General features: G+C 42.5%; 1 protein-coding gene and 1 pseudogene across 1 annotated transcript; one reads left to right on the top strand and one right to left on the bottom strand.

The window, feature by feature from the left end:
• Positions 1-1,195: 1,195 nt before the first annotated feature.
• On the top strand, positions 1,196-13,360 carry LOC120026257 (zinc-binding protein A33-like). Its single transcript, XM_038971081.1, has 6 exons — positions 1,196-1,918; positions 2,398-2,493; positions 2,575-2,808; positions 3,273-3,295; positions 3,405-3,520; positions 12,310-13,360. Exons 1-6 carry the CDS (start codon positions 1,442-1,444, stop codon positions 12,852-12,854), a joined length of 1,491 nt encoding a protein of 496 aa, XP_038827009.1. The 5' UTR covers positions 1,196-1,441; the 3' UTR covers positions 12,855-13,360.
• A 2,063-nt stretch (positions 13,361-15,423) lies between these two features.
• On the bottom strand, positions 15,424-24,826 carry LOC120025588 (annotated as a pseudogene).

Genomic DNA, 24,826 nt, shown 5'->3' with positions numbered 1-24,826 from the left:
AGTAGAAATAAAAAAGAGCATATGCTCAAAGTATGAAATCAACCCATAGTGTTTGACAAGGTGTTTGTCTACAGTGGAGTGAACTTAAAGGCCCATTGCAGTCAAAAGTATGTTTTTCCTGTGTTTTATATCATATTGTACAACAGCTGATGAAACTAACACTGAAAAAGTGTGAAAAAATTTGATCAGTGTTATTCCTGATTGTTGCTTGTTGAAAATACAATCTACACAGGACCTTCTAATCTGCAGGTTTGCATGGGCAGGAGTTCCGGCTTTCGATCGTGACATCACCATGCAGTAAATTGATTAAGAGTTTCAGACCTCTGTCAATAATAGCTAGTTTTCTGTTTCCCCTCCCCACTCAGACCACTCCCAACAAACATTCCTAGCTAAATTCTTGCTTGAGAAATAGTTTTAGTTAAAAAGCATTTTTTCCCTTTATCTATTACAGTAAGTTACTTACAGTATAAATGGCTGCATTGGGCCTTTAATAGAATGTAGCTAGCGCAGGCTGACACTGTACTGGTACTATAAATTAACATAATTGCTTGAACTAGACTAATAACGTCATACACTTCTATTGGAAACTTAAATGATGGAAAACCTGTTTGCTAGAGGGCAATCCAGACTTAAAACTTCATATTTGTCCAGGAACAGTGATGGCTGTTTTCTCTACAATCTCATTGTGCAGGAGTTGGCTGTAGCTGCATTCTCCAGGAAGTTACCCAGCCCTGTTATCTTGCCATTGTCCTAGCCCTGTCAATAACCATTTGCAGTAATTGGTGTTTTGATCGTTTTTTTTCAACCATTTTGTTTTTCCAGCCAGCTAAAGAGAAAATAGGGCACATCTGTTTTGACTCACAATTTGCACAATGTAGGCCTAAACACACACACACACACACACACACACACACACACACACACACACACACACACACACACACACACACACACACACACACACACACACACACACACACACACACACACACACACACACACACACACACACACAACCCTAGACACACACCCACACACACACCGCCCTAACTTCTGACGTCAGAGGGGGAGTTTAGAAGGGGGCACAAAAATCACCCCTGCCTTTTTGGGATGGAACAAGAGACAGAGGCCGCCTCCTCACCAGCCCCTTCCTTTCCCACAGTAAACAGGAAGACTGAGCCAAGTCAGACCGGAGACCAGAAATAGGAGCCAAACACTCAGGAGAAGGAGGACGTCTAAACAGCTGCAAATCCAGCATAAACAAAAGAGAAGTTTGATAAAAGGAATGAACATATGGAGTAAGAATACCTGAGAGGTGGAGAAACTCCAGTTAACGTCTCAATACAACGTTGAGGTGGAGAAATCCGCTAAGAAAAGTTTTAAATACAGAGAGAGGGAGCTTTCAAAGCAAACTACAAAGGAAAAGCCTAGGCAGTCTACTATGGCTGGGAAAGTATCCAAGAGCTCAGCACAGCGACTCAGCCGAGACCTGACCTGTTCTATCTGCCTGGACCTCTTCAAGCAGCCTGTCTTCCTGCCCTGCGACCATACCTTCTGCCAGGCATGCATCGCTGGCTACTGGGCGGGCCCCAGAGGCCAGGTCCAGGGTGGATCTGGATCCTGTCCACAGTGCAGGAAGGTGTTCCCTGGCCAGAGCTACCGGCCCAACCGCATCGTGGCCAACATAGTGGAGAGCTACTGCCAGGGCCTGGAGGAGAGCGGGGGGCTGCTGGGGGACGTGGGGGTACCAGAGAGGAGCTCTGCCCCTGCTCCTGCCCCACGCTGTGTCCGGCACCGAGAGGAGCTGAAGCTCTACTGTGAGGAGGACCAGGAGCTGGTGTGTCTGGTGTGTGGACTCTCTCAGGAGCACAGGAACCACACCATGGTGTGTGTCCAGGAGGCACAGCAGAGATACAGGGTAAATCCAAATTCTAATTGATTTCTGTTGCCTTTTTACACTGCTAAATTTCACAAAGAATGCTTGTAAAAGGCTTAGCATAGGGCAAAATATGTACAATAAGCCAAAGGAATTGAGGACAGGAAAATCAATTTTTGGGCCATGGATGGAGTATTATGCATGGGAGGAATTGAAGCAAAACATTTTTGGGGATCAAACATAGCACAGAAAAACTTGAAGTGACTTGGCATCAACAACTAAAATGTCAATGATTTGTCATACCACTTCAGGTGTCACTTTATTTTTGTACGACAAACTGCTCATTATCCTCCGCTGTTCGTCTGCTTTCAAGTTGCATCCGGCTCTTTTCCCGTAACAGTGTTTTTTGCCAGCCTCACTCCCAGGGCTGTATTTACCGTGGATGAGCTCTGGTGAACTGTAGAGAACAGAAGGCTGATGACGACTTACAGTAATGCTGCTGCTTTGTTCTGGCTATGCAGGCTTCTCTCAACAGCTCCATGGACTCTCTGAAAGGGGAGCTGAACACGGCCCTGCAGTGTGAGAGAGAGACTGAGGAAGAGGTCAAGAAGCTCAAGGTAAGAAAAACTATAGTATCTCATACCTACACCTGATAACAATCTATATATTGCGCTTAAACCTTGATCTTCTCAAACTAGGAGCACACGGCGGACCTGAAGCAGCGCATCGAGGCCCAGTTCAGCGACCTGCACCAGTTCCTTTACCAGGAGGAGAAGCTGCTGCAGGTGAAGCTGAAGACAGTGGAGCGCATGGAGCTGATCAGACTGGACGAACACAAGGCCCTGCTCTGTGTGGAGGTCTGCCGTCTGCAGAAGGCCCTGAACGAGATCGAGGACAATCTGAGGGTGCAGGACCCCTTTACACTGCTGCGGGTGAGACAGGACAGGGCTACTGTTTACCTACTGGAGTTATTCTTGAACGAATGACTACACTGAACGATTTCTAGGTTAGATTTTGTTTATTTGCATGTGCTGTTTGAACAAAAATATGGATGTGAGGACAAACCTAGCTTGCACACTTCTAGGCATTTATATCTGCTATAATAATGTAGTAAGTATCTATTCTAGACATTCTACAGAAGGACCCCAGAGTGAGGGAGGAACACTTTAGGCAGAATGTGGGCCCATGACCTCACTCCTGGTCAATGGTGAGGATAAGGAGATTATAGGAACAGGCTCAGACCCAGGGACTTTCCCCCAACTACGGGGAGATCCCAGAGGGTGGGATAGCATTAGCTCAGACACTGATGTCATATGGAACACTGCTTTTCCTCTTGTTAACCACTGCCAAAGCTAATTATCCCTCTCTCCCCTCTGTTTTTCCTGTCGCGTCCCAGAATATCAAGACCCTGCTCCAGAGGTGAGAGCATGGCGTGACGTGGGCCGTTTTAGCTTTCACCATGTTATTCCATAATGGGGTTTTCCTGTTTCTGATATGTATTGTCTAAAGCTTGTGTTGTCTTTGGCAGGCCGTCTCCGAAGTTTGAGAAGCCTACCCTCACGGCTCCTAGTCTGTGTGAGGGGCGGTTCGCAGGGCCCCTGCAGTACCGAGTGTGGAAATCACTGAAAGGAAGCATCTACCCAGGTACTGTAATTTAAATAACTCATCTTGAATAGAGTGAATGTCAATTACAGCACGCAGGAGTTCAGGAGCTTTCAGCTACTATTCTTGCTCTGCAACGTAGGTGATTTGCAGTGTTGTAGTACGGTCTCGAGATGTGGTCTCGGTCTTGTCTCTGTGTTGTCTCTGTGTCGGATACATTTGTACTAGGTCTTGACTCTGTTTCGGACAGCGAGGACTCATAATTTCTTCTTGAGACCAGTGGAGTAAAAAAATCTCAATTATCAGCTTCCATTCAGTCAGCGCATAAAACCTCTTTTCCAGGCCAAATATATACACTCCTTTTTTGAAACAATATCTTAACAGCCTTTATATCTATTATAGACATGTTAGTACAGTGGTGAACCTATAGGCCTTCAGTGTGTGACAGGCTAGTACAGTGGTGAACCTATAGGCCTTCAGTGTGTGACAGGTTAGTACAGTGGTGAACCTATAGGCCTTCAGTGTGTGACAGGCTAGTACAGTGGTGAACCTATAGGCCTTCAGTGTATGACATGTTAGTACAGTGGTGAACCTATAGGCCTTCAGTGTGTGACAGGCTAGTACAGTGGTGAACCTATAGGCCTTCAGTGTGTGACAGGTTAGTATAGTGGTGAACCTATAAGTCTTCAGTGTGTGACAGGTTAGTACAGTGGTGAACCTATAGGTCTTCAGTGTGTGACAGGCTAGTACAGTGGTGAACCTATAGGCCTTCAGTGTGTGACAGGTTAGTACAGTGGTGAACCTATAGGCCTTCAGTGTGTGACAGGTAAGTACAGTGGTGAACCTATAGGCCTTCAGTGTGTGACAGGTTAGTACAGTGGCGAACATATAGGCCTTCACTGTGTGACAGGTTCATGATTCTGAAAGGACAGCAACCATAATACCAGCGTACTCATGTAGGAGAGAGCACTTTTGGTAAAACACAAATGGCCAGTGGTGTAGTGGAGGGTATATGCTATTTTTTCCCCAGTGGGCATTGCTTATACTCACTTTTTAATCCCTACTGATGCATATCAAAGTAGTGTAGTGGAGGTATACGACTTATCAATTATGTAGTATAATAGAGAAATCATGCACAAAGTAGCCTACACAATCGCAAATGTCATGACGTTGGCCTGGGGGTAGGTTTATGACAGTCATAAATACCTCTTCCCCCCCCCCCTTTCCTCTCCCTACTCTACTGATGTGACATTAGAAAGCCCCTTTGGTTAACATAGAGATTCTGGGAACATCAGAAGTTGGGGGGAAATGAACTATATTCTGGTAATCCGACCAAGTGAACCTTTTTCGGTGGTACTTAAGTTATGTTATGTCAGTTCGGTTGTCATCTGGCACACTCTCATCAATGATAGAATGACATAAACTCTACTGTGGAAAGTCTGCACATCAGAGGTATCGGATTCACATGGAATTGTTGTTTAATTCAAATGTTTGAATATGAAATTATTTGTGAAGAGATTAAATGTAATTTTAGTTTCCAAATGAGAGATTTGGGTTTTCATAAGTTTAAGGCTCTGCTCAACCAGTGGCCGATCCCTGTGAAGAGACATGGGTTATAAACTTTTCAGACACACCCTTCTCCCTCCACTATATAAGCCATTGACGAAAATGTAACTTCCTGTTCCGAGGATGTGAGGACGACGGTCCAATGTCAGAATGGTTCAGATAACATGTCAACTACAGAACTAAGCCAACCTCAGCATGAGCTTTGGTTGCGAATGGTATGAACTTTGAACTCTTATTCACTATAGAAGTGATACCTGCTAGACGTTGAGTTGGCAACAGCAGCTGCAAACGTAAATTAGGACAGACAGAGTATCCCGTCTACCACCCAACGACGTTACTACAACGTATTCAATTTACCAGCAGCAGCAGAGACATTCTTCAAAGGACAAAGGACCCGGTTTGGCAACACGGCCTTCCATCTACCACCAACCTACTGAAGCGCAGCTCAGAGTAAATATTTATTGCATTTTCCTTTTCCAAATGGGCGGTAATTTAGAATGCATAAGATATTGTATTTACGATAGCACACCTTCGCCCTTTGTTCCTCAGTCTTCCCGCTCTTTCACTCAAACCCAGCCCTTTTTCTTTCGTGTAACAAGCTGTCATATCTGTTCCGCCCGCTAGGGACGTTTTCCTTTATGACGTAATTTGTAATCAAGGTATGATTTATTCTGTGTATATGTAATTCTGTGTGATTTAGTTGGGTATTTAGTAAATAAATAATTAAACCCAATTTTGTATTGCTGATTCAACTTGTTAGCCAGGGTTCGTGAAGATAACCAAGAATTTACAACTTTCAGATGAGACTGAAATAAGGTGACGATTAATATTGACTGCTATTGATGTAAAATATTACTAGGTCTTTAAGAGTTTATTCGGAAGATAACAGCTCTATAAATATTATTTCGTGGTGCCCCTCCTCTCTAGTTAATTACATTTACATGATTAGCGCAATCAGGTAATATTAATTACGGAGAAAGTATTTTATAGAATAGCATGTCATAACACTTAATCCGGCATAGCCAAAGATACGACACAAAGCACATGAAATATATTCACATGCTCGCCGCACACATAGCCCAGTTTCAGAGGAATATCATCTGCAGGCAGCAAGAGTGTTGCAGCTGTCATCTGGTTTTGGAATGGAGCAGCTCACAGAAGAATGACATCGGTACCCTGTAGGGTAGGAAAGACATTTCAACTCATGATATCTACCAGTAAATGCTTAACTAAAGCAACAATGGGTATGCAAACCAGGTATTGAAAATGTTTAGTCCGAAGTGTTGGTTAGTAGGCTATTTGTGATACGCAATTGTCATCATGCACTATTTGCATCAGGGGTGTAGACATGGATAAGTCTGAGTGGACAGAGGCCCACCCACTGGGGAGGCCTGCCCTGACAGATTGATGTGGTCAGAGCCGGGCGGGCCTGCAAATTACGCAAGGGCACCGCCTCCCCCTCGTGTCAAAGCAGGTGTCAATGTTTACAACTTGGATGAGAGGATGAAGCGAAACTATCCTTCTGGTTACGAAAAGAGAAAGAAAAAAAACATAATGAGAGTGAATTGTGGGAACAGCAATGAGGTAAACTTGTGTTCTCTCCTCTCCAAGTTTGATCTCAGCAAATAACAGTAACGTTAAGTTGATCTGCTAGCTCGCAGTGCATCTCTCTCTAGTCTGTCTGTCTTGCTAACCTAGCTGGGCAGTGCATCTTTCTCTAGTCTGTCTGTCTTGCTAACCTAGCTGGGCAGTGCATCTCTCTCTAGTCTGTCTGTCTTGCTAACCTAGCTGGGCAGTGCATTTCTTGGTCTGTTTGTGTCTTGCTTGCTTGCCAGCCACTTCCAGGGCTGTGTTCTGTGACTTTGTGCCTGACAAAAGTGAGACTGAAATGCAACTATTTATTACGTTTGATAAACGCCAACGGTGTTTATAAACTGTTGCTCGGAAAAGATAACTAACACAGACCCAGTACTGGCAGCTTCAGCAAGTACTAACACAGACCCAGTACTGGCAGCTTCAGCAAGTACTAACACAGACCCAGTACAGCTGGCTTCAGCAAGTACTAACACAGACCCAATTCAGCCATCTTCAGCAAGTACTAACACAGACCCAGTACAGCCATCTTCAGCAAGTACTAACACAGACCCAGGTGAAGTACAGGCAGCCTCAGCCAGTACTAGTACAACCAGAGGTGTACAGCCAGCATCAGATACATTGACAAACAGGGTGAACAAGCTCCTCCAATCCGCCTCAATGCAGTTGGATATCGCAGTGAATTTAATCTCAAATGCAAAGGCCTCCATCACTACATACCGGGAAACTGGATTCTCTGAGGCGCAGAAAACATCCAAAAGCATTTGTGAAGAAATGAATGTGGAGGCTGTTCTGAAAGAGAAGAAACTGAGAAACAGCAAAAGGCATTTCAGCTATGAGGCTCCTGATGAACCAGTGACTGATGCAATGAAAAACCTTGAAGTCAACTACTTCAACATTGTGGTCGACTCTGCTGTGACATCCATGGATGAGAGATTTGAAACACTCAACCAGGTGAAAACCAAATATGGAGTGCTGCTGAACTTCAGCACTGCCTCAGATGTCCAGGGAATCTTTAAAGGCTCACTGCATGGAAGTTGAAAACATCTGACCTTCAGAGATGACTGTGACATCAGTGGAATGGACCTGGCACACGAGATTCAGAATTTACCTGATCTGCCATCAGATAAGATGACTGCCTTTGAGCTGCTTTCCTTTCTCTGTGAGAAAAAAAACCCTGGAGAGACTCTATCCTAACCTTTGGATAGCCCTACGAATTGCAGTCACTCTACCAGTAACAGTAGCATCGGCAGAGAGGAGCTTTTCAAAATGAAAGCTCATCAAAAGCTACCTGAGGTCTTCCATGTCACAGGAACGTTTGAGAGTCTGGCCATCATGAGCATAAATCATGACGTGGGGAAACACATGTCCTATGATGACATCATTGATGATTTTGCCTCAAGAAAGTGCAGAAGAGGAATATTTTGACGGTAAGACTTTAATTCAAACATTCAAATGTTTACACACTTAGGAACATTTAAGATTGTATGGCAGAAGTGCATTTGTGTAAATGACTGCTTAACTATGTGACATACTTTCTCAATTTCTTCCAGACAGTCCAGATAGACTGGTGCCCATGCGGATGCTGAAAATACCCAGGCTGTAGAGGGAGCCAAAGTTAATCACACAGCTGTATAGGTTTTATTTGACTATTTTGAGACATATAGCTGCAGCCATAGCCTATAGGCTTATGTTTACATTGTATAGACAAAGCTAATTGTATAATATTGTGAGGACTGGACTAATTACCAGGCAGCAGAGCCAAAGCTCAGTGTTATATTTTATTATTTTCTACATTTAATTACAATTTCTTATTTATGTTAATGTTAATATTCACTTATCTTAAGATTCTATAGAAAATATTATATTCAATACATATTGTTTGTTTATACCTCATTCTGTCCTGTATCAGTCTACTTATTCTTAGACTGACTGATGGAGCAAACTTTTTTAAAGGAGGGAGGATTGTAGTGGGAACGCTGGTGGGTTAGGTGAGACTGTGGCAATGGCAAATGGTTTACATGGCTCACGGGTCAGGTAGGAGGGCCCCTTGGCAGAATTTTGCTTAGGGCCCCAGGGAAGTCAGGACCAGCTCTGGATGTGGTTTAAGCATTTTTGCGGACTTAGACCATCACATTTTTCTATTTTTTCTGTGATTTTGAGTGTAAAAATCTGACAAATCTATTGGAAAACTCATTAAAAAAACGAAGGAAAACATGATTTTTCAAACAGGGTGCCTTTCCTTCTCTGGGCGGGTCATTTAGGAACTTTTTGGCAAAATTAGAGTATACCCACTTCTCAGGCACAACTACACCACTGCATAGGGCCGATGGAAAGACAGCAGTCACACACAGAATGATATTAAAGGATAAGCAGTCCATAAACTCGGACACAGTAAGCCAGTAGGTCCCAATCATAAAAATACAAAAACACAACCATTAAGCATTTCCCAATCGATACTATTACTTCCCATTGCATGTTTAACACACCAAGTAACCGGTAACTTAAAGTTTGAATTGGAACTGACAGTGTTTTAACTACTTTGCAGATATGAAACAAAGAGACAATCACAATCATTGCCAAAAGGACTCTCAAGACTCTCAGACCATGAGAAACAAGATTCTCTGGTCTGATGAAACCAAGATTGAACTGTTTGGCCTGAAGGCCAAGCGTCACGTCTGGAGTAAACCTGGCACCATCCCCACAGTGAAGCATGGTGGTGGCAGCATCATGCTGTGGGGATGTTTTTCAGTGGCAGGGACTGGAAGAGTAGTCAGGATCACAGGAAAAATGAGTGGAGCAAAGTACAGAGAGATCCTTGATGAAAACCTGCTCCAGAGCGCTTAGGACCTCAGACTGGGGCGAAGGTTCATCTTCCAACAGGACAATGGCCCTAAGCACACAGCCAAGACAACGCAGGAGTGGCTTCGGGACAAGTGTCTGAATGTCCTTGAGAGGCCCAGACAGAGCCCAGACTTGAACCCAATCAAACATCTCTGGAGAGACCTGAAAATAGCTATGCAGCGACACTCCCCATTCAACCTGATATAGAGCATGAGAGGATCTGCAGATCCTGGGAGAAACTCCCCAAATACAGGTGTGCTGAGCTTGTAGTGTCATACCCAAGAAGACTTGAGGCTGTAATCGCTTTCAAAGGTGCTTCAACAAAGTACTGAGTAAAGCGTCTGAATGTAAAATGTGATATTTCATTTTTTTAATACAAAACCTGTTTTGTGTGTAGATTGATGAAGGAAAAAATATATTTAATAAATTTTAGAATAAGGCTGTAACTTAACAAAATGTGGAAAAAGTCAAGGGGTCTGAATACTTTCCGTATGCACTGTACACAGCTAGAGATGCTGGTGTCATTTTGTTAGCTAGCAAGAACTTGAGCAACTGTTATAAAATGAACATATCCCTTGCGTTCACAAATTCATTCTGACTATCTACTCTGATTCCAGAGCACTCTCGTCTGTGTAACAGAGCGCAAAACAACTGATGAATTTACAAACGCGCAACACCTGCTGAATAAACATAGGCAAAACAAGTAATATAGTAGTTAAGAATGCTCTAGATAACATGTATAAAGCCTAACCAGCTCTGCTACGGTGAGTAAAATGGTCAGAGTGAGATACATTTATGTCTGGAAGTAGTTAGCTAGAAAGCTAGCCAACAAGCATGAATTGGCAGGCAAGCTGCAGAAGGACGAGGAGGCTACAAATTCTCCATTGTTTATGAGTGCAATTTTGACAGCCAACTTGCTGGAAAAGTATGAGAGGGTTTACAGTATCTAGTGTACTTTCCTTACATTTTAGCAAATTTTGCTCTGGCTAGCAATAGTTGTTGATCTTGTTGTTGTTGATGCGCATAACTGAGGGAGAGAGAGCCTACCTTTTCATGGTTGTTTGATCAACAGTTCCCAAATCCAGAAATCCATTTGGGTGTATTTTGTGGCTTTTGGCGAATGCGTTCTAATGATCTAAAGTCGGGCTGTTGCAACTGCCTGTAAATACACAGTCCAGTTCAACGTGAATGATGGCGGCCGGTGTGGCAAATGGCTTGTTTGTATGAAGGTCTACCTTAGCTCTGATTGGCTATGTCGCATTGGTCTGTGTAGACTCCGGTCCTGGACAAAACAGATGTTTTTATATACTGCAGTGTCTATGATTTTATTTTATTTTAGTACCTTCATTTAACTAGGCAAGCCAGTTAAGAAGAAATTCTTATTTACAATGACGACCTACTCCAGCCAAACCCGGACGACGCTGGGCCAATTGTGTGCCGTCCCTATGGGACTCCCAATCACAGCCAGATGTGATGCAGCCTGGATTGTCTTAGACCACTGCGCCACTCAGGAGCCCAAATTCCCCAAACTCACGGATACTTTCCCGCTCTATATTTCCCAAACATTCTACGAATTTATGAAAACATGAACATGACCATATCTAAGTGGTCGCTTGTCAGAATGTTTATTTGTAATTCTTCCTGGGGGTGTATATGAACAGATTTTAATAAGATTTCATGTTTCTAAAATGCTGTCAGTTCCACTTTAAGTACAACAATGTTTCACACACATAAATTATTTTTAAAGAGGTGGCTAACAACAGTTCCACTCACCAGATGATGATCATTTAAAACGTAACTTCTTGTTAAAAGTTATTTTTGAAAAGGGAGAAGCTAACGAATGATCAACAACATCTTCTTTGATAACACCTGCTGCAACCGCTGCAAACTAGCCGACAACAAAACCTAGTTAGCTAGACTGTGGGGAAACTACTGCTCGCTATTACGCAGTGACCTGTTGGACTTTAATGAGTGGGACCGTTGTAAAAACGGTCCCCCTCATTAAGTCAAAATGTGATTGGTTTATTCCACTGTCACTCCAACATTTTTCCCTAATACAGTTAAATGGCAGATGCCTTTATCTAGCTTCTGATGGCCTAGCCAATGGCTAAATTAGCTAGCTAGATTTATCTCCCCCAGAGACCAGCAAAAACATCTGGAATTCTCTTCAGTGTTAACTCTTTCCTTTACAAAAATGAAGAGATTAAATCAGAACTATCTTTGAAAATAATAATATAATAATTATTATTATTATAATAATTATTTTATAAATCCTTAAACCTTCTCTGAAGGCGTAGAAGGCCCATTGTTCCCCACTGTGTTTGGGTTAGTAATCATTGGTTGAGTGGCTCTATTTTCCCTCAGCATGCATTATTTACTATTCTGAATGTCTTAAGAATCCATATGTTGTCCTGTAATATGAACACAGAAATACTGGACATTTTGAACTGTTATTATTGTGGTGATATGAAAAAATTACAATCATGGTCTTTAATTGGACTCGCATTTTGCTAGTCTCGGTCTTGACTCCGTCTCGGACCCCTTCTCCCCCTCCCGGTCTCGGTCTTGACTCGGTCTCACCCTCCCCCCTCTGGTCTTGGTCTTGACTCGGACTCGATTTGCTCCGATCTTGTTCTTGAATTGGTCTCGCTTTAGCTGGTCTCCAACACAACACTGGTGATTTTCACAGACTTTACTACACAGAATTGACAATTTAATTGTTGTTTTCTTATTTTAGATAGAAGGTTAAACTGTTTCATTGAGAAGGACACTGCTGTACCACTTTTGTCTGTATTATGGAATGTTATACTTGGTTTCCTTGCTCTCAGTTCCAGCTGCCATCACCTTAAACTCGAGCACGGCCAACCCGTGGCTCAGCCTGACCTCATCCCTCACCTGTGTCCGCTACCAGACCTTCAACCACTCTGTCCAGGACAACCCTCACCGCTTCAACGCTGCCCTGTCCCTACTGGGCAGTCAGGGCTTCACCCACGGCCGTCACTACTGGGAGATAGAGGTGTACAGCAGCACTGTGTGGACCGTGGGGGTAGCCAGAGAGTCTGTATCCAGGAAGGGGGTCATCAAAGCCCTGCCATCCAACGGCTTCTGGACCCTGTCCTTGTCCTATGGAATACAGTACATGGCCTGTACATCGCCCCCTACTGTCCTGTCACTTGAGGAGCCTCTGGCTAGGATAGGGGTGTATCTGGATTATAAGAGGGGTCTGGTGTCTTTCTACAATGCAGAGAGCATGACTCATCTCTATACCTTCCGTGAAACCTTCACAGAGACGTTGTACCCCTACTTCAACCTGGGATTCCTGGATAAAGTGCATGAGAATGAGCCCCTCAAAGTTTTCCTTCCCAAAATCTGACAGCCGCGGCACGCATCTACACATCGCAAAGCCTGAGGCGAGCCTTATACTGGTGCTAAACCTCCCTCAGAGTATAACTGTCAGATAATATGCAACATTTAAAAAATGACACAAAATACTACCATATTGTTTTGAGATGTTAACGAGTAAGTAGGCCAACTGTACAAATTCAGAAATGTCTCAATATCTTACTGAAGTCATCTTGATGGGGGTCAGTGAGCTTCAGCATCAAGGTTTGTTTAATGTTTTTATCATCATTATTATTAATGCACAATAACCTTTTGCAATATTACAGCGTAAATTGTATGGGCCTGGTGTTAACTGAATGATGAATACAAAATTGCCTTATTGTCTACATTGTACGGCAGTTCAGTATTTTGAGACAAAGGTGCGCCAATTATTTGGATAAGAAACTTTCAATGCATGATTATACTTTTCATATAAATGTTGGATATCATCAGTACACTGCAAGATATCGTTCAAAATAAACACTCATTTGTTTTGTGTCTCTGTGTTAAAATATAACCCTTTTTTGATATGAACAGTCTTAGCAAAAAACAGCAACAAGCATGAACACACTTCTGTTTGTGAATATCAGAGTACAGGAAAGAAAAAACTAATTAAGAGGTCATTTGAATAGCGTTTTCTGTGTGATTGTGTCCTTTTCTTACTGAGCTGAGTAATGGTCCAAATTATTGGAGTACAATTTAAGATGCGGACCATTTCCTAAAAATCCCTGATAGTGCAAGTCAGAGAAGTGCTTATCCACAATGGAGCTGTCACTGTCTCATCAACAATTGTTTTTGTCCGTGTGAGTCATTTTGAAAATGAACATAGTACATAGAGCTACTATAGATAAAGTGAAAAGCAATTATAAAGTCTCTACCAGCATTCAGGAGCAGAAATGGAGATGGATTGGCCACACGGTCTGCAGAACATCATACAACATTCATTGAATGAAAGTCTGCAAAGCAGAAGCGGTAAAAACACAACAACTGAATAACAGTTTTGTTTCTTTAGGATAGCACCATACTAGCATAGCACCACTAGCACCATACTAGCATAGCACCACTAGCACCATACCAGGTACCTCAGAAGTACATGTGGATACAGTACAGTACAGTACCATAACATTAAGTGCTACCCACGTTTTGCCCAGGATTAGCAGATCAGACTTAGAAGTTACATGTCTGTACAATCTCCACAAGAGTACATTTCATACGCTTTTTCTTCCCTCCCATTCCTCTTGCCTTTATCTCATTTAAAAAAACGGTATTATTCAAAAGTTATTTTTGGAAGGAAACTGCACTCAACGTAATGGCATAGGCCTAAGCTATTATCAGTGGAGCGAGAGAGAGAGAGAGAGAGAGACAGAGAGAGAGAGAGAGAGAGACAGAGAGAGACAGAGAGAGACAGAGAGAGAGAGAGAGAGAGACAGAGAGAGAGAGACAGAGACAGAGAGAGAGAGAGCAGTTCAAACAAGCACATTGAAATGTTGTATACCATTTAGGGGGGGATGTTGTATACCATTAGTAGCACTTTAAGGAAAGGTTTGTCATTCCACCATGCAGGCTGATGCAAAAACATAAATCAGTAATTGTTTCATGGATTTAATGGATTAATAAAGATAGAGCGTAAGCGAGGGAGAGGGAGAGAGAGAGAGAGAGAGAGAGAGAGAGAGAGAGAGAGAGAGAGAGAGAAGAACACTGGGTTAAAAACTGAACAGTGAAACAAACATTAGGAACACTTATTGAGGACAGCATGGGACTTATGAATATGTTGGTCCTTCTGTGAAGTATATATTTGGGCCAAATCATCAAAACAAATGGAAAAGAACAGACCACCACCTTACACTATATTTATTAACTTAGCCCTTGAAAAGAATGACAACAGATGTTTGTTTTTCTTGTCCGGCTAACATTAGGGGGGGGGGGGGGGAATCATCCCTGTTCTGCATTGGAGGACCATACAAATTACAACTGTGTGCTCAAAACACATTTGCCTGGTTCTCCCTGTCTTTCCTTATCATTCATGTGCACCCGTAATGATATACAGTAGTTTCAGTGCCAAGAATTAAAGTCAAGAGTAAAATGTCATATTTAGGAATCAAGCTTTTATCAAAGCCACGTTGGAAGGCTAGCTTCCCAAGAAGATCAGGCTCAGCTGAGCTTCAAGTTAGGAGGTGGCCGGGGAACTGGGAATTAGTCCCTATAACATGTTACATTTAAGTCATTTAGCAGACACCCTTATCCAGAGCGACTTACAGTATTGAGTGGATCCATTTTTTTACCCATACTGGTCCCCTGTGGGAGTCGAACCCACAACCTTGGTGTTTAACATTGCCATGCTTTACCAACTGAGACAGATATGTACCCTGACCATTGTGTATCCTGTATAGTAATACCACCACACCACTGTTCCTTACAGGCCTGTGGGATCTTTTTAGTTGAGAAAATGAAAATCTTTGGGGGGAATTAAATTAAAGTCTCCCCCACATATCCACCCTCTCATTCACCCTCCCTAATCTAAATGATACAAACTTGAAAACACTGTCTATTGCTGCATGGCTTCACTCCTTACAGTTGTGATTGGAGGGTAAGGGGGGTGGCTTTGGGCGGTGGGTGGAGTGTGGGGGGACAGCTATCCAAGCCCCTTCTGCTCTTAGGGAACTGGGAGTATCAAAGCATTGGGGTGCACATTCTCCTCTTAAGTCTGGGGAAGAGGGGTTCATGAGCAAAGGGTCTTTGAACCTTGCGCTGGTGTACCGTACCTGGAAGCCCTTCTTATTGCTGGTGACATCAGAACTACATAACAATGGCATCCCCAGCAGAGTAGGATGTCCTCAGGGGGATGAAAGAAAGTGAGTGAGAAAGAGAGAGTCAGAGAGAGAGAGAGGAGAGAGAGAGTCAGAGAGAGAGGAGAAAGAGAGAGTCAGAGAGAGAGAGAGAGAAGAGAGAGAGAGGAGAAAGAGAGAGTCAGAGAGAGAGAGGAGAAAGAGAGAGTCAGAGAGAGAGAGAGGAGAGAGAGAGGAGAGCGGGAGAGGAGAAAGAGAGAGTCCAGAGAGAGAGAGAGGAGAAAGAGAGAGTCAGAGAGAGAAAGGAGAGAGAGAGTCAGAGAGAGAGAGAGGAGAGAGAGAGTCAGAGAGAGAGAGGAGAGAGAGAGTCAGAGAGAGAGAGGAGAGAGAGAGTCAGAGAGAGAGAGGAGAGAGAGTCAGAGAGAGTCAGAGAGAGAAAGGAGAGAGAGAGTCAGAGAGAGAGAGGAGAGAGAGTCAGAGAGAGAGAGGAGAGAGAGTCAGAGAGAGAGAGTCAGAGAGAGAAAGGAGAGAGAGAGGAGAGAGAGAGTCAGAGAGAGAGAGGAGAGAGAGTCAGAGAGAGAGAGAAATAATCTTACACTTCTAAATTTTAGAAGTATGCAAACACCCCTGGCATTTTGTGAAACGCTACATACAGTAATAATGTGTACAGTAGCTGTTACAGTCTAGTAGGTGTACTGAAACCTTTGGTCGTCCTTACCCCAGATCCACAGTAACAGCTAAGCCTTGGGGCCTTGATATCAGCACCGTCAAATAGCTCCACGTAGTCGTAGCTGCAGTCTGCCTTTTCCTCAATCTCAAAGGTTTGGAATATGAGCTCTACTCTGTAGCCCTTCTCAGCAGAGACCACCCATTGGCAGTAAGACACCCCTGGGTAGTTGTTATCCCCAAACTGGGCGTGGGAGTAAAGATCTTTGGTCTTGACCTCAGCTTTAATGCTTCCTCCACACTCTGAGAACGCACAGCCACAAAATGAGAGACCGAGGCTCAGAGAAGGAACTCATTCAGATATGGAATGTGCAATTTAGCAACACATAATTCTCTGAGAGCCAGTTATTTTCCCCCAAAAAATTCCACTACATTCCCTGTGGTATTGTGTAACTTTATACGCGTGAGTTGAAAGAGACCACTAATCACAGACCCAGATGGCAACATGGCCATTGTAACCCTCAATTTATGCAGGATTAATTCCTTGAGATGAATCCTCTCATTATTCAGGGGTCCTGACAAAGCCACATATGTTGTTCACGCATTACTAACATAATGTACTGTACTTTAGTGATAATATAATTACAAACAAAACAAAAACCAGAAATATTGCCATCAGCATACAAGAAGAAATTTGCATCAGTGGACACAAAGCTGTCATTAACGATGAAGGAGGTTAACAATGGTCCCCGGATCAAATCCTTGTGGCCCATCCTTTTCAACCTCCTGTAATTGGAGTTGTCTTTGGGATAACGCAAGCCTTTTTGATTGATTTGAGAGACAAAATGAGCCCAACTGGATCAAAGACCTTGCTAAGATCAATGAACACCTCTTTTTATTTTTTTAAATATTTTTTTCACCTTTATTTAACCAGGTAGGCTAGTTGAGAACAAGTTCTCATTTACAACTGCGACCTGGCCAAGATAAAGCAAAGCAGTGTGAACAGACAACAACACAGAGTTACACATGGAGTAAACAATAAACAAGTCAATAACATGGTAGAAAAAAAGAGAATCTATATACAATGTGTGCAAAAGGCATGAGGAGGTAGGCAATAAATCGAATAATTACAATTTAGCAGATTAACACTGGAGTGATAAATCATCAGATGATCATGTGCAAGTAGAGATACTGGTGTGCAAAAGAGCAGAAAAGTAAATAAATAAAAGCAGTATGGGGGCTGAGGTAGGTAAATTGGGTGGGCTATATACCGATGGACTATGTACAGCTGCAGCGATCGGTTAGCTGCTCGGATAGCAGATGTTTAAAGTTGTTGAGGGAGATAAAAGTCTCCAACTGATAAAGTCTCCAAAGTCTCTTAACTGGTCGGCTGAGATTGATGGATTATTTATTCTAATTATCAATATTTTAAATAGGCTATGGCAGTGGATTGACCAGACCTAAATGAAAAAGGTTGAATAATTGATTATATAATCAATATTAGTTGATTATTCAAATTTCTCTGAAATCAAAAAACCATGATAGAAGTTCGCACATCTCCCTGTGCACAAATAAGAATGATCCATTTCAGTCCTTTCCTTTCTGGTGTCACAAAATCCAAATGCCAGTGTACGTGTCACCTGCACTGTCTCAAAGCCTCTCTTCTGGACTAAGTTGTCAGAGAAGAAGCTCAGGAACATCTTGTTGCCGCTGGAGATGACTGGCGAGGGTTTCTTGGTGCCACGGAAGCATCCTAGACTGGGGGCCCAGCCCATTGTAGATCTCCAGGTGGTCGTAGGCACACTCCGAATGAGCCTCCATGTCGATCTCTTTGAAAACCTGAAAATTGTATGAAGATTCAGCGAGGTAGGTGGTAAGAATCTACATGAACCTTATTCTGATAATGTCTACGTACTGTTACAATGTAAATTACAAGCATGACATAACAGGTGCTATTAAAACAATGCCAATCTTGTCATGACACTAGCAGTAAACATAGAAGTTTGATGATGTGGCCTGGGGTGGTAGAGAGGGCCCAGGTACAGGCCTTCTTGCTGGGGTACTTTTCAGGCCAGTTGGGGCTGGTGGAGATGCCTGACACACTGCTTACCACATGATCACAGCCGGCTGGAAAAGAAACATCGCCGAACAGCTCAGTAATCCAAGAGGACAGATCATATCCCCAGCTCTTTGATTTCATGAGCCATGTAAAATAGGATGTCAAGGGCTTTATGTAATTCCTGGATGGATGGATGGATACGGCCTTTCTGGGTGATAAGGGCCTTTCAATATCAAGCCTGATATTGGGCGCTGTGAGCAGCGCTGTGTGAATACCCTGGGCAGCTACCAATGTGCCTCTGACCCTAGTTCTCCTAAAACACCATCAATGTAGTATGAATCACACAACTTCACCATCCCACTCACAGGACAGTCTCAAGGTTTTTAATTGAATAATGAGCTTCTCAGGAAATAAGTATCCCAATATTGAGAACATTGTATTTAAAAAGCTGTCATCAATCATTGTCTTCTAACTAAATGTTGATATTCTGTACTACTCTGAGAGAGCTCACTAGGTTGCAAACTGCTACAGTAAGTGAGGCTAATGAGAACGTCAGGTCCCACCTACAGTACCAGTCAAATATTTGGACACACTTATTCATTCAAGGTTGTTTTTTTTTGTTTTTTTTCTACGTTGTAGAATAATAGTGAAGACATCAAAACTATGAAATAACACATGGAATCAGGTAGTAAGCAAAATAGTGTTAAACACATTTTTGATTTTTGATTCTTCAAAGTAGCCACCCTTTGCCTTGATAACATCTTTGCACACTCTAGACGTTCTCTCAACCAACTTCACCTGGAATGCTTTTCCAACAGTCTTGAAGGAGTTCTCACATATGCTGAGCACTTGTTGGCTGCTTTTCCTTCACTCTGCGGTCCAACTCATCCCAAACCATCTCAATTGGGTTGAGGTCGGGTGATTGTGGAGGCCAGGTCATCTAATGCAGCACTCCATCACTCTCCTTGTTGGTCAAATAGCCCTTACACAACCTAGTGGTGTGTTGGGTCATTGTCCCGTTGAAAAACAAATGATAGTCCCACTAAGCGCAAACCAGATAGGATGGCGTATCTCTGAAGAATGCTGTGGTAGCCATGCTGGTTAAGTGTGCATTGAATCCTAAATAAATCACAGACAGTGTCACCAGCAAAGCACCCCCACACCATCACACCTCCTCCTCCTCCATACTTCACAGTGGGAACCAGACATGTGGAGATCATCCGTTCACCTACTCTGCGTCTCACAAAGACAAGGTGGTTGGAACCAAAAATCTCAAATTTGGACACGTCAAACCAAAGGACAGATTTCCACCGGTTTAATGTCCATAGCTCGTGTTTCTTGGCCCAAGCAAGTCTTCTTATTATTGGTGTCCTTTAGTAGTGACTGACCTTCATGTCTTAAAAGTAATGATGGACTGTCATTTCTCTTTACTTATTTGAGCTGTTCTTGGCCATAATATGGACTTGGTCTTTTACCAAATAGGGCAATCTTCTGTATACCACCTCTACCTTGACACAACACAACTGATTGGCTCAACCACATTAAGAAGGAAAGAAATTCCACAAATGAACTTTTAACAAGGCACACCTGTTAATGGAAATGCATTCCAGGTGACTACATCATGAAGCCGGTTGAGAGAATGCCAAGAGTGTGCAAAGCTGTCATCAAGGCAAATGGTGGCTACTTTGAAGAATCTCAAATATAAAATGTATTTTGATTTGTTTAACACTTTTTTGGTTAAATGATTACAATTGTGTTATTTCATAGTTTTGATGTCTTCACTATTATTCTACAATGTAGAACATTTTAAAAATAAAGAAAAACCCTTGAATGAGTAGGTGTTCTAAAACTTTTGACTGGAACTGTATGTTGTTCAGTTATTCAATATGCACTAGGGTGTAGACTACAGCTCTACAAAATGAAATAAGCATCCATTATCATTAAGTAGAGTAATTTTGAATACCATATTTCGAGTGGCATTAGGAAAGAAAAATAACTTTAGCGCTAGCAGGGGAAAATGTATACTACACAAAGTGCAATCATGTCCTTTTGATGCAAAATTAAGTTAAAAAAATAAAAAACGAATGTATCCTCAGATGCCAATCAAAGCTTGATGGAATACTTTTCATAATTTACTTTGAATAAGGTCTTGTTGCTCTGGAATATGTGAAAAGGCTCTTTGCATGTATCCTAGCTTTTTCAAAATCCATTTAGTGCCTCGTTGATAATACAACTGTGATGAAGTGGTATGACTCATAAAAACACACTCTTTCCTCGAATAAAGGATGATTGTTGAGGTGGCAGACACTGAGTTCATAAATAAGTATGTGTCCAATTGATGTCCAAGTGATAAAGAATATCAACATTTAGTTAGAAGACAGGGACTGATTAGTGTTTTTTTTTAACTACAATGATGTCACTATTGGGATACTTATCTCCTGAGAAGCTCATTATTTCATTATGACAATTGCTCAGATGGTTATTTGGTGATGTTAGACTGTGGCTTGAGTTGTTTAACACCTTGAGACCGTCCAGTGATGGTGAAGTTGTGGGATTCATACTACATTGGCGGTGTTTTTAGGAGATGGATAAGTAAGCACCCCTTGCACTCACCCTCACAGCTGTGCCTGTCTGAGGTGAGCTCAAAGCCAGGGCCAGAGGCGCATCGGTAGCTGCCCAGGGTATTCACACAGCGCTGCTCAGCTCTACCACCCACGGAAGCTGTGATGATATGCCATTAAGAAGAAAGGAACCAGAGGAAGCCATCACTTCCTTCACATAGTATTTTCAGTCGACGGAAATAAAGGGTTCATAATATACTCCATCTCTTTCACCCAGAAAGGCCGTAGTGAAATCCCATGAAGGAAAAAGAGAAAATGGAGTAAAACATTTCTAAGAAACCCTCAGACTTCCCTCCCATTGAAGCAGCGTACACTAACCACAACATCATAATGCAAATGGCCAAAGTAAAACTATTCAAACTTTTATTGTGTACACACAGGTGGACATCCTGCCTTCCATCTAAAGCCCACAAATACTAAGTATATCAAATGAACTGATATGCGGAGGAAGACGTAACGTAACTCTTTTATTCCATAAGTCAGCCATGTTAGAAGATGGTTCCACAGATGTTAATGTGAACTAATATATTATGACAAATTCTTCGCTGGTAGTAAATGTTGTAAAGGATTTTGGTGCAAAATTACCCAATCCTGTGGCATCTCATCATCATCACTAACACTAGTCACAGATGGACATTATTCTTGATCTCCGATCTTTGAAGTAGTTTGCAGCAAATCCAGCCTTGTTCACTGACCCATCAGACACAAACTTCATCCAGAGCTGGTTGGAGCTGGTCGTGATGTCATCTGGTTTGTCTTAGCCACAGAATCGGCCCAGCAGTGGAATGCTCTCTGACTTCCCGTTTCTCACCTCCAGGTAGTCATAGGCACAGCGGTCATGCCTCTCAATCTGTGGTAGAGACAGGCAAGGCACATTGGAGAATGTTGACACAGGATGCTCAACTGTCCTACAAATTCACATCTACTCTGCTATGTCGGTTATAAATATGATTATTTCAAACTGACATAGAAGTCTCCATCACAAATCAAATTGTATTTGTCACATGCGCCGAATACAACAGGTGTACACCTTATCATGGAATGCTTACTTACAAGCCCTTAACCAACAATGCAGTTCAATAGAGTTAAGAAAATATTTACTAATATAAACTAAAGTAAAAAAAATCCAAAATTATAATAATAAAAAAGCAACACAAGACAATTACATAATAACGAGACTATATACAGGGGGTACCGGTACCAATGCGGAGTCAATGTGCGTGGGTACAGTTTAGTCGACGTAATTTGTAAAGTTAATATGCATAGATAATAAACCGTGAGTAGCAGTGAGTAGCAGCAGGGAAAGTACACTGTGCATTCAGCAACATGGACAGAACTCTTGTTAACGGGTATGCACAAAAACACAAGAAAGAGAGCTCAACATTACATTTAAACTATTCAATCAGTGAAGTCTCTGATGGGCATTGACTAGAGCAGTGAAGTCTCTGATGGGCATTGACTAGAGCAGTGAAGTCTCTGATGGGCATTGACTAGAGTAGTGAAGTCTCTGATGGGCATTGACTAGAGTAGTGAAGTCTCTGATGGGCATTGTCTAGAGCAGTGAAGTCTCTGATGGGCATTGACTAGAGCAGTGGAGTCTCTGATGGGCATTGACTAGAGCAGTGAAGTCTCTGATGGACATTGACTAGAGCAGTGAAGTCTCTGATGGACATTGACTAGAGCAGTGAAGTCTCTGATGGACATTGACTAGAGCAGTGAAGTCTCTGATGGGCATTGACTAGAGCAGTGAAGTCAGGTGTAGTTTCTGATGTCGCTATGCACAGGATTGCTGAGAGGTGAGAGTCAGTAAGAGATGATCTGTGCCTTGACTTGTTATATTTCATCACTGAACATGTCTGTTCACATACATAGGTTGACCCAGACATGTACAAACATCTTCTGAGCATGACTCCTAATCTTTGAAAATGTTGTTCATCGAGAGATGCATAGAACCTCGTCAGTGACATTGTTTTGAATAGTTCTCCAATCACTGCATCAGACTGTACATCAATAAGCACAAGTTGCAGGTCAGTGGGAGCGTTATCCACATTGAAGGTGAAAGGAGAGGAAACCAACAGCAGGTCAGTGGGAGCGTTATCCACATTGAAGGTGATAGGAGAGGAAACCAACAGCAGGTCAGTGGGAGCGTTATCCACATTGAAGGTGATAGGAGAGGAAACCAACAGCAGGTCAGTGGGAGCGTTATCCACATTGAAGGTGAAAGGAGAGGAAACCAACAGCATGTCATTTTCCAACACTTTGAAATCCTCAAAACGACGAGAAAACTCACCGTTCAAAGCACGCAGCAGCGATGTATACTTCTCCCGGTGGTCATCTGATAGGGAACAGACTAGTAGTGTGGGAAGGTGGGTGATATTGTTGGCTTCTACTTGACGGGTCAGGAGGAGTAATTTTCCCTTGAAAGCTTTGACAAGGCTGTACATCTGATGTGCAAAAAGGCCCTTCCCTTGTAGTTTGGAATTCAGTTCATTTATGAGGGCCATGATGTCCACGGTGAAGGCAAAATCATCCAACCATTCTTTATCTTGTAGTTGAGGGAAATCCATATATTTTCCTTTCATTTGCAAAAACTCAGCACTCTCTGACTTCATGTCCCACACCCTTTTAAGCACCTTTCCCAAACACAGCCATCTCATGTTTGTGTGGTAGGGGAGATCTGCATGACCTGACTGTCTCCAACAGTGAGACAAACTGCATGTGGTTTAAAGATTTTGCTCTTATGAAGTTGACCACTTTTGAGACTGTATCCACAACATGACTCATTTTCAGAACACATTTACAGAGCACCTCCTGATGAATAATGCAATGCAGGAAAAAAAACAATTCTGATCTGGATTCAGCTCAGCTACATGATCTTGTATCCTTTTCAAAAGGCCAATGTTTTTTCCTGTCAAGTTTGGGCACTCTTCATTGACTGCACTGAAGCAAGCTCCTCTGTAATTTCAAAGTCTGGGGTTATGCCTCGTAAGAATATCAACAACTGCACCGTGTCATGTGCATCACTGCTCTCATCCAGGGCCAAGGAGAAATAGGTGAAATCCTTTACCTTGTATTTCAACTGTTGTTCTATATTCTCTGCAATGTCCTCAACACGCCGTGTCACTGTTTGTCTTGACATGGAAACATTTTCAAACAGCTCTTTCTTGTCGGGGCAAAGTATTGCTGCAGAGTCAATTAAACATTCTTAAATGAATTCGCCCTCAGCGAATGGCTTGCTATGTTTAGCAATTCTGTGGGACAGTACATAGCTAGCTCTTGCAATTCCGTCGTTTGCTGAATGCAGTTTTGTGAAAAGTTCTTGCTGCTTTTGCAACTGAGAAAGCAATTCTTTCGATGCACTTGCCCTCTGCTCAGAAGACATATTTCTATATTTCTCTGCATGCTTTGTCTGAAAGTGTCGGAACAAGTTGTAGTCTTTCAAGACAGCGATGCTCTCTTTGCACACTAAGCACACAGCTTTCCCTGATACCTCAATAAAGAAATATTTTGATGTCCACTATTGCTGGAACACCAAATATTCATTGTCTACTTTCCTTTTCTTTGAAATCTTTAAAAAAATAATTTTGGCACAATTTCTAGCTAGCTCCTATTTGTAACTGTGACGTGTGTGTCAGCCTGTCAGTCTGTCCTCGCGCAGTTATTTATACGTGCCTTGAAAAGAAATGTCCCACAAGCTGTGGGAGTTAAATCATTACACATAGGCGAGTATTCATTGGGCTTTTAATTTGAATAACAATTATGTTTTTCAAAACTTTACTATCACAAATTCTTTACGTGATCTGAGCATGATTCCGCGGGCCGCATACGGCAT

This window comes from Salvelinus namaycush, chromosome 31 (assembly GCF_016432855.1).
Source record: "Salvelinus namaycush isolate Seneca chromosome 31, SaNama_1.0, whole genome shotgun sequence".
Lineage (NCBI taxonomy): Eukaryota > Metazoa > Chordata > Actinopteri > Salmoniformes > Salmonidae > Salvelinus > Salvelinus namaycush.
The sequence above is the reverse complement of the archived record's forward strand: the minus strand, read 5'-3'. Positions and strand labels throughout refer to the sequence as shown.

Bases quoted from the DNA above. Each gene is read 5' to 3' on its own strand.
- LOC120026257 (XM_038971081.1), top strand. From the start codon at position 1,442: ATGGCTGGGAAAGTATCCAAGAGCTCAGCACAGCGACTCAGCCGAGAC. The intron at 1,919-2,397 runs GTAAATCCAAAT...CTGGCTATGCAG, and splicing joins AGGCACAGCAGAGATACAGG to GCTTCTCTCAACAGCTCCAT. The intron at 2,494-2,574 runs GTAAGAAAAACT...TTCTCAAACTAG, and splicing joins AAGAGGTCAAGAAGCTCAAG to GAGCACACGGCGGACCTGAA.